The following is a 16394-nucleotide window of genomic DNA, read 5'->3' on the forward strand; positions in this document are numbered from 1 at the left end:
TATATTTAATCAAACCAAAAAATAAAAAAGGAAAAGTCTTTATGCTTAGGTCACTTTTCCACTATTGAATTCACCTTAGAGTAAGAATAGGAACAACAAACATTATGTTGCACCAGAAATATTCTTAGCACTTAGATTATTAATTTATGAATATTCTATGAAAATATTATGAATAGGTAATTATACTCTAATTTTACAAATGAAAAAATTTAGTCACAAATAATTTAAGGAAATTGCTAAAGAAAGTGGCAAAGTTCAAACATGGTTTGGATCTTATATGTTTCCCAAAGGTACACATGGTAAAGGTTGGTCCCCAGGGTGGTGCTATTAGGATGCCATAGAAACTTCAGGAGGCGGGGCCTAGGAGGAGGTGTTTAGGGCACTGGGCACTTATTCTTGGAGGGTAAGAGGTGCGTGGTTTTGTTCTCCCACACAGTCCTCCTCATTGTTACTTAGTACTCCCACCAGAGGCCTAAAAGCAATGCATCTTCCTGATCATAGACTAGAACCTTCAAAACTGATAAAAAAGACACCTTTCCTCTTTGTAAGTTGAAAATAGAAACTAAAAAAAAAAAAAAAAAAAATTAAGTATGTTTTTCTCCTTATGTAAATAGAGCAGTTATTTTGCTCCAGTGTATTAGGACTTGAGAATAATGGAATTTAAAGACATATTGGGATGCTAATAGGGTGTGCAATTTGGTGTCATGCTTTATCTAGCATCTGGTAGGCAAAGTTTTAATTTGCAGTGAGGCAATAGCAAAAGTTTACTTAAGAGAATTTGAGAGTCATTTCTTGAAAGACGTGATGTTTGGGGATTTAAAAAAAGCAAGAAATTAGTGATGGATCAGAGGTTTATTGACAATCTGTTATATGAAGACAGTGTTAGGAAATAGATATTCAAAAATAAAATAAAATAAGATCCTTACCAAATTGGGACCAATATTAAAGAGGGGTATATACAAAAACAGTAAATGCCATAATGAAATTTCAAATTCCTTAAGATGTAAAGTACTATAATAAACAGAGGAACAGAAATGGCAACTAGTAGGATATTCTGTGATTCAAAATGTCTTTGGGTTTTATAAGAATGGCAAAAATGAACTAGCAGGTGATTTTAAGCAGCTGAGTGATGTATCACCGGCAGATTCATGATGAGAGCCTATTATGTCAGGATAAAGAGAACCTAATTCTGGACACCAACACTGCCACTCACTGCCCTAGTTCTTCTCAATTAGCATAATTTTTTTTTATATTAGCACCTTGTCCTTTACTGTTCCAACCCTCAACTAATGAGTTTGATTTAGGTTGATAGTGAATTTGAAATGACAGGAGGGTTTGCTTGGAGCTTCCTGGTGGAGCTCTGTAGCAGACAGTTGCAAAGGAATGCTAAAACCTAAGGAAGGAATAGAGGAAGAATACAGTAAAAAGGAGACAGAGGAAGTTGCCTGTGGTAGACTAAACATATCCATGAATTCTGGTAGCTTCTCCTTACTAAAATGTATAATCTATTCCACTATCTCTTAAATCTCATTACGCTTGAGATTTACTTGGACCCACAAAATGGGATAGAAGTGACCTTATGAGAGTTCAAAACCTAGTCAGTAAGTGACGTTTGGACTGTTTTACCCTTTTGTAACACTGTTCTGAGACCACACTGGAAATTGCCAGACGAGTTTACTAGACCATGAAAGGTCACAGAGGGAAAAGGAAGCATCTTCCTTGTAGTCACAGCCTAAAACTACCATGTAAAGTAGCTGGTCTTAGTATATTACAGGGTGAGAGCCCATGTGAAGAAGCACCAGTGCACCCCTGGTGATAGCACCAACAGTCAGATATGGTTAGGAGACTATCTTGGACCAGAGCCAGTCAGAGCCAAATGTCCACAGTGAGTTCAGGTGAAACCTGAAAAAGAATTTCCCCAAATCATGAGAAATCATGTTACAGTTTTCAGCTATGAATTTTGAGGCTCTTTTTTTTTTTTTTAACCCAGCAAGGGTTCAATGAAATATTGCCAGACAGGCAAAACGGGAATCAGGAATGTTGAATCTGAAATCGTGAGAAAACAAAGTCTGACAGAGGAGATCAATACAAATGAAATTAACGAAGCAAATAAGAGGTTGGATAATGTGTGAGATCATCTGTTAGGTTTGATAATTAAACTCCTGTCTAATTTGACTGAAATGTGTTCTTTCTGTCCATTTGTTTTCATTAAATGACCCAGATAAAAGTTGCCACTCTGGGTGGTGTTGTCAACTCACCTCCTGTGACAAAGTGAAAAATCCCTTTTCTCTAATAGCTGTAATTTTAAGTAATTTGTAATTTTATGGGGGAATTGATAATATTATTTAGTAAGTAACTTATTATTTATCTTTCATCTACAGTCTGCTAAATTGACCTAAGAAATAAAGATAAATAAAATTCTTCACAAATTCCTATTCTTTGCTATGACATTGTTATTCAAAAGAACACTGGCTTAATCCTGATCATTTTATTAAAAACAAAATAAGTTTTATTAACAACAGTGCTAAATATATAGTAACACATACATGGTTACACATAGAGAGCAGAGAGATCAGCTTCTCTGAAGCCAGACTTCTAAGTCTAGTATTATAGTTATTAGAAAACAACAATGAAGAATAACCTGTTGTCTAAAATTTTCTAAAAGGCTATAATGACTTTTGTCTTTACAACAAATTGAATAAAAAAATCTCTACTCAATTATAGGGAACAAACTCTAAGCAACCCAGTTAGATGATCCTAATTGCAAGTAAGAGACTTTAGATTTAAGCATAATATCTAACCTAATTATTTTCCACACACTTTAAATGACACAGCATTCTACAGGAAGGAAACATCTTGATTGATTTCTTGCTTAAATTACAGAAAAATGACTCCTTTATAGAATGGGTTCCTGCATTTAAAAGATCAGCTTTTCCACGAAATAGCTGTGTAATTTGTGTTAAGCAATAGATTCCCGTTCCAGAAAATGAGTATGCATTTGTAATTGTGTTTCATCTAGCTCTACGGACATTCAAATTGATCTGAACTCAAGAGTTCTCACATAAGTTGTGGAAGGAAATCTTAGGTGAGTTCCATTCTATATTTAAACAAATTTTAACTTAATATTTTGTCTATCACTCCTTCTAGCATATTATGCCTTCTTGTCCACCAGTGATACATTTATGATAAAATGTGGCACAAAAGGTATTCATCTGATAGGAACAAAAATATTTATAAATATGCCCTTTCATCTTAAGATCTTAAAAAGATATTTGAATGTTCTCAAATGTTAAATAATCTTACATTGCTGCTTACATGTCTTCAGGTTTTCCAGTTTTCTGATGTTTCTTTGTCCATTAAAATGAAAATAGAGGGCTGAGGTTGTGGCTCAGTGGTAGAGCACTCACCTAGCACATGTGAGGCCCTGGGTTTGATCCTCAGCACCACATAAAAATAAATAAATAAAATAAAGATACTGTGCCTAACTACAACTAAAAAATAAATAAATATTTTTTAAAAATGAAAATAGAATTTTTAAAATTCCACTAGGGAATCTAGGAACCTTTAAAGTGGCAATGGACCCTACTTCTCTATTTTTTCGTAGGGTACATGGAGCTAATATTTCTACTAATACTTTTTTTTATATATCTTTATTTTGTTTATTTATTTATTTTTATGTACTGCTGAGGATTGAACCCAGTGCCTTACATATGTGAAGCAAGCACTCTCACACTAAGCCACAACCCCAGCCCTCTACTAATAATTTTGATTCTAATATTTTGCCCCCTCTGTCTCATAATTGATTGGTCATTCCTAAGGTGAGCATATCACTCATTGTTGAATCTAATACATTTTAGAGCAAAAGAAGTGCTACCTCAAGAAGTTGGTAACACCATTAAAAAAAAAAAACAAAAACAAGACTGAGGAATTCATTTCATAACAAAGGACATTTCTAGTTAGCTGTGGCCTTCTTCAAATATTTTATCTTTCTTCTTTCAGATTCTTACTCTTGTCCTACTAGACCCTTCTTGCACTTGCCTTTACCACTCACAAATCCCTGCATCTCTCCCCACACTGTGAGAAGTAACTTAAAAAAATTCTCCTATTTTGCAGAAAAACTCAGCTCTTGTATCTTGTTATGTCAGGAATGCAGAGAGTACCAAATATTTATCAACCAAAATGTCCCATTATAGCCTTTTCCTAAACTGGAAAACTGCATATCCTCTTTAATGTAGTATCAGGTGGTGGGTTCCTTTAAGGTTAGGTAACATCTATATTCCTTCCACTGTCATTGGATCTTCTTTTGTAATGGTCAGTATGGCGGTTCAGTTTGGATCCCCTAGGGTCCCTTTTACTGGATCTTTTCACCCATCTCAGATTCTGCTGCCAAAACTATTGGCTGATTGCCCTTAAACAGCAAGGTTGTCTGGACAACATGGAATATTAGAAATTTCTGGAACCCACCTTCCTCTTTCCAGTCAGCAGTTGTGGGCTTATAATTGCTGTGAGAATATGAAAAAAAAAATCATCTCCTTTACTTTTAGAACCATTAGATTTAAGATTTAATTTACGCTCCTGCATGTCAAACTTAATTAGATTAAGTTTATCATTCTGTTTTTTCTCTGAAGAAAAAAATTCACATAGCAGCTTGGATTCTCGTACAAGTTTGGCTCTTGATTTGCATCTGGGTACTTGAATTTCTGAAGGACTCTACCATTCTCTACATGATAAGGGTGGCTTTCTGTGCTTATAGTGTTTATATAAACAATGTGGCTTAGGTTGAATGTCTACTTTCCTTCAGGGACTCTGGAATATTGGCATGTACTAGACAGAGAGTGATTTCATGGCTCACCTCCACTAAGTCCTTGACTTCTAGCTCAAGTGAGCTTCACTGGTGGACAGGACTCCCCATGTGTTGTCACAACTCATTGGTGGAGAAATTAAGTACATCCTGTGTGACTCCACTGGGAGCCCCTCGAAGCTCATGCATGATTTCTTCTGGACTTTGCCCCATGTACATTTTGCTTTTGCTGATCATAAGAAATCACAGTTGTGGGTACAAGTACATGCAGTGTCTTTTAAGTCCTCCTAGTGAATCACTGAACCTGGGGGTGGTTTTGGGTACCAGAGACACATGCCTCCTTCTCTGTTTAGCTACTTTATTTTTTATTTATTTATTTTTTTATTATTATTTTTTTTTATTTTTTTTTATTTTTTTTTTTTACTGTTGGTTGTTCTACTTTATTCTCCCTTCTTTCTGGCTTTTTCTGAGAATGAATCTTCAATAAATATTAGGCATCTTAATATTCAATCACCTTATACTTTTGAGAGAATATATGAGGGTTTTGAGTCTGTCAAAAAATTAACCTCCAGAGCTCCAGATCTTTCTAATCTTGCAGTGATTTGTTCCACATCTTACTCTTTGACCTACTTCTGTTCTCGTCCAAATGAATACATAGTTAGACAAATTAATTCAGTGTTTATAGTTTATAAAATGCATCAAATTGTGCACTTTTTTTAAAAAATATTTTTTAGTTGTTAATGGATCTTTATTTTAATATTTTATATGTGGTACTGAGAATCAAACCCAGTGCCTCACACATGCTAGGCATGTGCCCTGCCACTAAGCCACAACCCCAGCTCTCAAATTGTACTCTTAAGGCTTAAATTCCTGTTTTCTAGAGGTACAAATTTTCAATATGTTTAACATGTTTATTCCTGTGTTTGCCTTAAGATATTGAAATATGAGTTTATATTCCTCTTGATACCAGCCACATGAGATTAAAGAAGTATGACATCAATACTACTCAGGTAAGGAACAGTATTCATCTTCCCTTCTCTCCACTCAGATATGGATTCACACCCAATCCAGAAGGAAGAAAGTTTCAATAGTCACATGAGAAGCCAGTGCTGTGAATGCTAAAGTCTCTTTCCCCAAGTATTTTCAGTCAGTTCTTCAAATACTTTTAATGATAGGTAGAAAAAGTCCCCAGCAGAAGGGAAGTTCTTGCTTTAAAGGCTTATCTCATGCTAATTTCAACATCTCTCAATCACAGGTTTTCTGTGTCAAGAGAATCCAGCCTGTTTGCTATGGTGCTGAGACTTTTTAGTAATGGAGACGTTCCTATTCACCCATGGCACAATAAGCAATGACAGCCCTGGCCGGTGACCTTCAATGACTCAGTGCCATTAAGATCTTCATAAGGCTGAACGGTTGTACTGCTTTACTTCAGCAGAATATTATTTTTTTGGTTTCAAAATTCTGGATCAAGTATGAGAGTGAGTTGTACCTGTCACTGTCATTGGTTATACAATAACTTTCATTAATATGGAAAAACTAAATGTAGTGCAGAAGCACAGGCATTTCCACTGCTGTGGCTCATCACTTTACCACATAATACAGAAAGTCGAATAAGAAAATGGAGTTTTTGAAATTCAGTGGGAATGGTGTCAATTCTCTGGTATCTGAAAAGGAGCCAATGTACCAAAGTATGAATGTCATGATTTATTTAGTTTTTCAACAAAGGGGAGAAAAAAAGGAAACAATATTTAGTTTACACTCAAGTAATAAATAAGACAATACATTCTCCCTCCCCTTGCTTCAAGTTTAATAGCTTTTGTTCTGCCTCTAGCCAACCAATTTAGGAAACAAAATACTCTCAGATCACCAAATTTCCATCTTTAAATAAAAAAGACAAAGGTCACAAGAATTAAAATAGGGTAGATTTGGGGTGCTTACAAAGATGTAACATCCTCTAGGATTCTCCGTCATCCATTTTTGGATAGTTTCTCCATCTGTGTTAGAGAGCTAGAATTGCTTTTCTGATATCTTTAATTTCTTTTTTTCCACATTTTTTTAAGTTGGTACATTATAGTTGTACATACTGATGAGATTTGTCGTTCATATTTATACATGCACACAATATGGCAATATAATTTGGCCCAAGAGTTCTGAGATGTAGTGTGTTATGTCTATGGGGTATCTTCACTAAGTTGGGCATCAATATGGTGACCTCCAGCGAGTGGGTCCAGTGAGTGAGGGCCCCCAGATTGCCTAGGGAGGGATGATTTGGTCCAGATTGGAAACAGAGCAGGTCAAAACTCCCATGCTAATATCTTTAACTTTCTAGTACATAAAATGTTCATCTCCTTTTGAAGAGTCTGTCTTCTGAGCTCTATTGTTGGATTCTGTTCCACTCCCCTGTCAGAACCTATACAAGATTCTGCCTGACTTTTCTCTCAACATTCTTCAACTTGCTACTTAGAAAAACATGGGAAAAATGAACAGCAGCAACAAATCCTAATGATCTCTGGAAACCTAGACAAAGAATATTTCAGGGAAGGAAAATAGAGACATTAAATGCTTTCAAGTCATTAACAAAGTTGTGAAATTTGTGAGGAATGTGGGAGGGTAAAAAAGTCTTTTCATTATTTTCTGGGTTCACAGGCTCCAATTCTCCATGTCCCTAGTCGAACTTTAACTTAATTATAAAACAAAATCCATAGCTGCAGCCTAGGCCTGGGGGTAGAGTCTGTACTACTAATCAACTTTAATTCCCTGGGCCCAATTTAATTACAAAACAACATTTGGTGCAGCTGCTAAGCACTTACCGGGTGACCACATGATAATACTGGAGTAGTATTTACAGGTCTCTGGCTTTTGCTTTTATTCTATCAGCCCTATTGTGTCTCCATCATATACAGATTTGAGGCAGCTCTAGGATTCCAACCAAAAAAAAAAAAAAAGATTCTCTTGATTTTACACACCTCTGTATAAAATCACCAAAATATTAAATTTACACTAATGTCAGCAGATAAAATTTAATGACTGAGAGATAAAGGACAATAATAACAAATTGGATATCATTTGCATACTTCTTACATTTTAAAATTCATTCTGTCTGTGAGGCTGGCAAAGTGAAAGTGGCTTTTGTCTTCAGAGTTACCAACTGGCTTTTTAGGTTATAACAAACATTCCTTTCTAGTACAACTGGACAAAACAAACTCAGACCTCTGTTTACTTTTTAGTGTTTCACAATAACTGAAGAAGTGATTGTGTTACAAAATAATTTTTATTTGAAAAAATTAAAATTAGCCACTGATATCTTTTAAATAGCTGGCTCCTCTATTCTATATAAAATATAAACTGTTCCCACAAATATCCAGGAAAATTGTTGCACTGAGTTGGATTGGATTTTTTTGTTGGATAACACTGAGGCAGAATTTCCACACACAATCACTTTTTTTTTGTCTTAGCATTTCGTTTCACGTAGAAAAACCATTTTACAGTAGCTGGGACTTTTAATTCCTTCCTAGATCTTCAGAAGGAGAAAACAATTATTTCGACTGAGAAAAGAATTAATACAATGTTAAAGTTAAATATGACCCTTAATTTTTTTTTTTTTTTTAGCAATTCAGGAGATAATATAGAGTTCCACTACACGACTCTAAAGCAGTATTTGAAGTGTGAGTAGAGACAAAAATTGTTTCTTTTGCTTTCTTTTCCTGTATGCCAATCTCTAAGTGTTACTTTATCCTTTTCTTTCTCTTTTGAATAGAATGGGGAATAGCTAAAGAGAGGATGTATCATGGCTAATTACACCTTCATAGAACAAAGCAGATTGTGTAAAATTCATCATCAAGCACTCATTCGTTCAGAATTTCCCATGCTCTCTCCTGCATGGTGACCAAAGACCCTGGACATAGGTGGCATTATGTGTTTCAAAGTCAAAAGACTAATTTCTCAGTAATGTCAGTGGCTGTCAGTCTCCCACCCCAGAGAGGATTTTTCTTTACTACTGAACAGTGACTGAGTCACAGGAGGAAACAATTCTGCTTGCTATAAGAAAATAGGACCGAAGGAATTATGAAGGTTACCAGATGTTCCAGCACTCCGGGGGGCACCAGGATGCTTTTGCATATGCCATAAACAGCATAAACTGTCAACCATGAGACCCTTGGGTTCGGTGCTCACATTTCTCCCATGTGCAGAGTCACAGGATTTGAGAGCTAGAAGGACTCTTGGACATGATCTTGTTCAGAGGTTTTAAACTGTGTCTGAGGGAGTCCTGTGGTTCCTCTGTGACTTGGGATTGCTGAGGATAACAGTTTCTCTCCCAAACAATAATAGTGCTCTTGAGAACAATCTAAAGGGTGCATCAGATGACATCAAGACAGAATATTTTACCAGACAAAGAGTAGTTGTAATAGTCTAAGGTGATTACTGTGGCTAGGGAAAAGAACCTTGTAGAAAACATTATCCACTGGTTCTGACATTTGAAGAGGGGGTGCCCAGAGGGTAGGAGAGGGCTGACTGGAAACACTGCTGCAAAAGGCCTAGTGGTTGGGGAATAAAATTCCTTCATGCAGACACAATGTGAGGGAAAAAGACTTACAGAGTCAAGTTAACTGACTTTTATGACCCTCCTCCATTTACATTCAAATTTCTTTGGTAAATAAAACAATATTAACGATTTTCTTTCCTTGTTATTTGGAATTTGGCGATTTGCCCTGATGATGGTTTAGCTCTTATTCATTCTGTGTTAAAATTTTAGAATTCCCTGTGATGATTGATGGTGTATCTCTATAGTGCTGCCTTGAGATTGATGGCACCATCTGTCTATCTATCCATCCATCCATCCATCCATCCATCCAAGGGAGAGAGGTAGCTCACTCTTCGTAATTAGAACCAGTTATAATGAGAGAAGACCCAAGATTTTAACATGAGGTAAAGCATATGTCCAACGTTAAACAGATATTCAGAAAATTGGGATAGATGTTTCTGGCTTACCATCACTGTTGATGCACACCACCTCTTGAACCTGAGTGCCTGGACCACACTCCTTTCCGTTATCTGGCTCACAATCTCCAAGCCTCACTGCTTTCCACTCATAGCAGGATGGCTCTTCACAGGGAATGGCTTCCAGCAAATGAGGGCAGTTTCCAGTACCCCCAGATCCCCCAGTGGGCTCATTGGTAATGCGCCGCTTCCTCAGTTTGAAGCCTGAATTATCGGGGAAAGAAAATATTTATTGTTAACATCAGGGGTGCAGTATTTCAGAAAGCTGAATGAAACCCCATGTGAATGTGGGATGTGGGTAGATGGTAGAAGTCATGTCTGTTTTGAATCACTAGTGCATGTATCCCCAAATTGTACCCCAATGTGAACCCATAAACTGTTTTTGAAATGAATGAACGAATAAACAGAATGGAAAGAAGAGTTTTGGTTTTAGTTTACTGCAGAATAGATAAAGCAAAAAAAAAAAGTCAAATAGTTCTGTGTCACTCATAAGGCTCAGTGTGGAGAGAGATAGGAGAAAGGGAGAGAGAGAGAGAAAAAAGAAACAAGAGATAGATTTTGGTAGATAGACTTGGAAATTCTAAACAGCTTTCAAAAAACCAATGAAATCTCAGGCTATTCAGAAATATTCATGATCAAGTGAAAATTCTATTACTTTTCATTCTTCAGCACTTATCACATGATTGAATTTGGGAAAGGAACCTCTGAGAAATTGGATGGTTCCAGAGAAATTGTTCTTGAGCCTCCACTGAATTTAGACTCCGGAAATTTGAATTCAGGACCTAAACCATTCTGGCTTCAATGTGGAATATTTAACATTCTGCTCAAGGTTTCAATCACACCTAAGTTCTGCTTTTCCTGACAATGTAAACCACAATTAACAAGTCTGTTTATTGCTATGGGAACATACTAGAATAATTAGAAGGCTGTCCTTTGAAACAAAACAGGAAAATGTTTTCAATTATGAGATTATGTGGTGCATCATGAAGTAAACCACTGAATTTATTCTATATCTCTTAGACATTGTCATTTGCATTAAAAAAGTAGTGACGTTTTTAAAAAAACATATGTTGACCTTCAAATTAATAAGGAGCTCTGATTACTGGGCACTAGCTATGGGCCAGGCTCTGAATTTTTCTGTTTTTGCCATTGATTCTATTTTTTTTAAGATTTTTTTTAAATATTACTTTTTAGAAGTCAATGGATCTTTATTTATTCATATGTGGTGTTTAGAATTGAACCCTGGGCTTAACACATGCTAGAAAAGTGCTCTACCACTGAGCTACGACCCCAGCCCAAGCTTTATTCTCTAAAACAACAATTTAAAGGAATTAAGGTTTATAAAATTTTGGTTAAACAATAACTGTTATTTTAAAGTACCACTGTACATTCCAGATTTCAAATATTCCTTTAAAATCTAAACTTGATTAATATGAAAACATTCATGTAATTATGATAATTATTACTAACTTGTTATATATCAATTGTATCTCTATTTCATAAGTATATGTCTTCAAAATACAAGATTTTAAAAAATTAATTAATTTATTTTAATCAGATATATTTGTCAGATATTATTACGTGCCTTTTACAGGTAAGGAGACAAAGATTTAGAAAAATGCATTAACTTATCTAAACCAAAAATGACAGAGTAGGTTTTCCAATCCAGGTCTGTCTGAAATCACAGCTCATTTTAAACTCTGAACTAAACTGTTTTGAATGTTTTCCATCATGTTGTCTCAAATATAAAGCATCTGGCCTATGTTCTTCTGTTTTCATCTTCTGGTATCATCACCAGACTAGGTTACTCATCTTTGAAATCCGTATTCCTTAGCCATTCTTGAAAGTATCATAAACGAATAATCACAAGGAACACAGAACAGCATTTTAAAAAATGATCCAAGATGTGACATGTCATGTCAATAGTACATACCTTTTTTGCCTTGCTGGTCATCACAATTTTCATAAGTACAAGGTCCCCAAGCAGACCAAGGAGAAACCTCACATTCAATTGGACAAGGAATGTGGCACAGCTGTGTCGTGTTAGGGACTGGGCCAGTGCATAATTTCGAATCCACTGGTTTTGAGGCTGTTTGGAAAAAGAATAGAGATATATGCTAAGAACTAAACCAAAAGCAATTGTTGTAGTCAACAGTATGACTCGTCTGTATGTATGAAAAAGGAAAATGCTTAAAAGATGTAGCACCAGAATATTATTTCAATGCTTCTCAACTATATCCTGAGAATAAAAAGAGGAGTGAGTAACAAAAGAAGCAGTATAGTTTAATCAAAAGAAACTGGACCACAAGTCTTGCAAGCTATTACCAGCTTTACCACCAATTAGCCATGTAGTTAATAATGAAAAATGCAACTCTCCTACTCAATAAAGTAATCCTTAAAGTGAACTCTAAGGTAGAGTTTAAGAAAGTAGAATCTGCTTTAGAGGACCCAGCACAGGAAGAGGGACAAAGCAGTTTCAATAAATATAAAAAAATAAGTCCACTGTGTGGCTTCTGATGGAGCAAACTCCTGTTCCTATCAGTCCATAGGTATTAAGAGGTGTCACATGGATATGAGGAAGTTAAAGCTCATAGGGAGCTACTTTTTCTACTCCATCTTTGACTCACACAGTGCTTTCCAGAACTTTTGCAAAGTATATTATCTGTATATGTGACCAAAATCTAAGAATTGCTAAGGACCATAATTAATAATTGTTTATAAGTGGACCATGGGTACATGTTGCTTGTGCATGCTTCTATCTTTTTGATGCCTAGAGTTTGGGTCTTTGGTATACACGTATATTTGAAAGTATATGTCAAGATATATCCATAGTATGGCTACAGAACTGGTTAAAAATTAGTAAGAGAGGAAGGTATTCATATGAACAGAAGAAGAGAATTAGCTGCTTGTCTACCTCTCTATCATCTATCTATCTATATATCATCTTTCACTCCATGGCTATAGTTACTTTTGCTGAAAAATATTTAATTAATAAGTATCTTGGTCACATATTCCCTTTTATAAAAGTTAATTCCTGTTTCACTCTGATAATTTGGAGAGCCCATGCTTGCAGAATAAAGGACTTAAATAACAGAGACTTAGCTATTTGTCATTCTCCTTATGTGAGAGAACTGTCTAATTCTAGTTGCTGAGATTGCATCTAGAAACTCATAAAAATGTTAAAATATTTTAAGCTATGATTTTTAAATTTAAGTACTGATTATGTCTATTTATAGTTTAAACTCTAAGGCAAATTGTAAGTCCCTTAAGTCATGCGCCCCTTAAGTTTCTACACACACAAGAACACACAACCACACATGCTACCTAAAGGCCATTATGTTGACTTCTCTTACTGACAGTTTTTGTTTTGAAAAATATTCTGCAGATTTTATTTTTTTCTTCTTCCTCCAAGAAGTGCTTATCCCCTTATCCCTTCACTTCCCACATGGACTATAGTGAAAATAAATGACAGGGCACCTCTAATTTGCTTAGTATAGAGCACAGCAAGCATGCTCACTCAAGTTAAAAGGATTATTGCTATGCATAGCATAACATCAGCCAAAGCCAAAAATGATTAATTTTATTGCTTTCTAATGGTGAAAGTACTTGACATGGTAATGATAGAAAATACAAAAATAAATGATTCACTTTCTGTGAATAAAGAAGAAAACCTTGACAAAATGATACACATTTCACATAAAAATGAATTATTTTTAAGACCCATATAGGCAGAAGAGTCTATACTATGCAGCAAAATTAACATAAGTACTTTCACTTTCATCCTTTCACTTGTAGCGTTTTTCAGACTCATTTAAATTAGAAGTTTGGTGTAATGGAGACCTGAAAGTCCTCCAGCATTTTCTTTCAATTGATTATAAATCACTTTAAGCCTTGGTATTAATATATATATTTTTGGAAATAATAGTTATATCAAACAAAGTCTAAGGGGCATGCAATCTTGAAGACTATGAGTTTGAAGAAATTTATACGTATGGTTGAAGAATTCGGGAGAGAAGCAAGGCTTTATTAAGGAAACAAACTTCTACATTGTATTTCAGCTTCTCTGGCTATTCTCTTTGAAAGTTTAATTTTAGCTTTTTGGGGTATTTTGAATGCATCAAACAGAATAATCAGTCATGAAATCTTCTTGAGCTACTAGAAGAGAAAGGTGATGAATAAAGGCTCAGAAAGTATTGCTAAAGCAAAATACTCTTGAGAGGGGCATAGTTGCTAAGCCAACCAAGTAAACCCTGAAATAATATAATTCTTGACAAGTGATCTCTATTTTTTAGACGTGCTTTTATATAGATGTAGGCTTTTCCCATTAATCAAAGAAACAAGGAGAGAATATATATTTGTGTAAATTCTATTCCCTTGATGATTTTCATTATAGGTTGTCTTGTAAATAGAGTATGTATTGATAATGCAAATCCCAATATTATCTGAGTTCTTCAATATAAGTCAATCACATTTTTGCAGTTGCCCCAAGAGTTATTTGGAATCAGTGTGATACAATCAATAAAGTAAAGGACAAACTCATAAGACCTTACTGGGATCCTGTTCATACCTGTGGGATATAATTCCTGCAGGTCTTTGTTATACAACATAGTGTTTGCTGTTGAACTAATATTGCCAAATATTGAGATCTGAATTTTTCTATAAGTAACACACTTATTGTTCATGTATAATTTTACTACTTAGAAAGTTTTTCATGCAGTACAATTTCTGTAGAAATATTTTACATATTTTTAAACACCTGATTGTTGATTTCTTGAAAATAAAATAGACATTTTGATGTCATATGATAGAAAATATATTCAATTAAATGCATATCACATACTTCATGAGATCACAATGTTTGAACTTCTTTAGGGTTACCAAAAAAAAACCCTAAAAATTGAGAGTGGTATATTGTTATATTGTTGTATGTCTGAAATGTTTTTATATTTTTTTTAAGTTTATAACATTTTAAATGGAAAAGGACTGTTATAATAGACTTAAGACTTATGTTTCCATCAATGTAATCAATGAGGTATTCTGAATATCTATCTGATGGATAATCCAAAGAGACAGCTAATATATAATTTTTAAATTGAATATTTTTGAGATAACTATAAATTCACATGAAACTATAATTTGATGGAGATTCTATACATTCTTTACCTAGTTTCCCTCAATGGTAAGATGTTACAAAACTATACTATGAAACAAATCTGGCAACAAATTCTTCTAGTTTTCCTTCACCTAAAAATATCTTTATTTCTCCTTAATTTCAGAGGGATGCTTTTTTCTGAGTACTGAATTTTTAGTTGACAATTTTTTTTGTAAACAATATATTGTAACTTTATTAGATTTTTTATTAGATTTATTTTATGTTTGGACTCAAGTGAGGTTTAAGTTGACAATTCTTTTACTTTAGCATTTAAAAAATATTTTGTCACTTTTTCCTGGTCTATAAGGTTCCTGATTCACTATCATTCAAACTATCTTTTCTGTCTAGCTGGAGTGTCATTTTTTCTCTGACTGCTTTCAAGTATTTTTTCCTTATCTTTAGTTTTCATATTGTAATATAATGCATTTCTTTTAGTTTAACCTTTTGGAGACTTATGCAACTTCTTGAATCTGTAAAATTACGTTCTTGCCATATTTGAAAAGTTTTTAGCCATTACTTTTTTTTAGAAACTTTAAAAACAACAACAACAAAAACAAAAACCTCTGTCTTCTTTTTCCTCTCCTTCTAAAACTCTAATCATAAATATGAGATCTTTTGTTACAGACTCACAGGTTCCTGAAACAACTTTTTCATTTTTTTTCCCTACAATATACTTTATCTCCACTGGCCAGTGGGGCTGGGAATTGAACCCAGAGCTGTGTGCATGCTAAGACCTTCATTTTACCACTGAGTTACATCTCTAGGCCCAGTTTAGGTCATTTCTATTTCTCTGTATTTCAATCCTTCACTTCTTTCCTCTATCTCCTTCATTATGTGATAAGCCATGAATAAAAATTTTTATTTGCTTTATTTTTGAGATCTAAAATTTCCACTTGGCTCTTATCTTCAGTTTCTTGACTGAAGTGTTTTATGTTTTGTTCCAAGCATGCACATAAACATTGAAGCATTTTTATCATATGTTCTGTAAAATCTTGTTAGATAATTCTAATCACTACACCATCTCAGTGTTGGTTGGCATTCATTGACTGTTTTCTATTCAATTTAAAATTTTCTTGGTTCTTGATATGATGAGTGATGTCAACCTGGACATTTTTTAGTGCTGTGTAACAAGTCTTTAGATCATTTTCAAATCTTTCTTTTTTCCCAACTGGCTATTTATGACTGTTCCAACACAGGAAAGGGTGCTACGGTGTTCCTAGGAGTTGAGAGTGAAGGCCTGCCTTTCATTGACAGTGTGTGGGGGGAGCTGTTAGTCACTGTGAGGATGTGGATATTCTGGTTCCCCATTGCTTTACCAACACCATGGTGGGAGTTCATTACCAACATCTAGGATGCAGGGCCTGTTCTCTGCTTGACTTTCTTTGACAGCACCCAGCAGAAGTGCTGGTACCTCATTATGTAATAGTGAAAACTGAGTCTCCC

At 34.8% G+C, this 16394-nt stretch overlaps 1 protein-coding gene across 1 annotated transcript in view; it reads right to left on the reverse strand.

The window, feature by feature from the left end:
• Window positions 1–16394, reverse strand: part of Thsd7a (thrombospondin type 1 domain containing 7A) — a 391409-nt gene that overhangs the window by 131176 nt on the left and 243839 nt on the right. The window contains exons 5-6 of the mRNA XM_076861588.2: window positions 11733–11888; window positions 9791–10003 (exon numbers count right to left, since the gene is read on the reverse strand). Of these exons, the coding sequence (XP_076717703.2) occupies window positions 9791–10003; window positions 11733–11888 (369 nt within the window). The remainder of the gene's footprint in view (window positions 1–9790; window positions 10004–11732; window positions 11889–16394) is intronic.

Source organism: Callospermophilus lateralis, chromosome 1 (genome assembly GCF_048772815.1).
Source record: "Callospermophilus lateralis isolate mCalLat2 chromosome 1, mCalLat2.hap1, whole genome shotgun sequence".
Taxonomy (NCBI): domain Eukaryota; kingdom Metazoa; phylum Chordata; class Mammalia; order Rodentia; family Sciuridae; genus Callospermophilus; species Callospermophilus lateralis.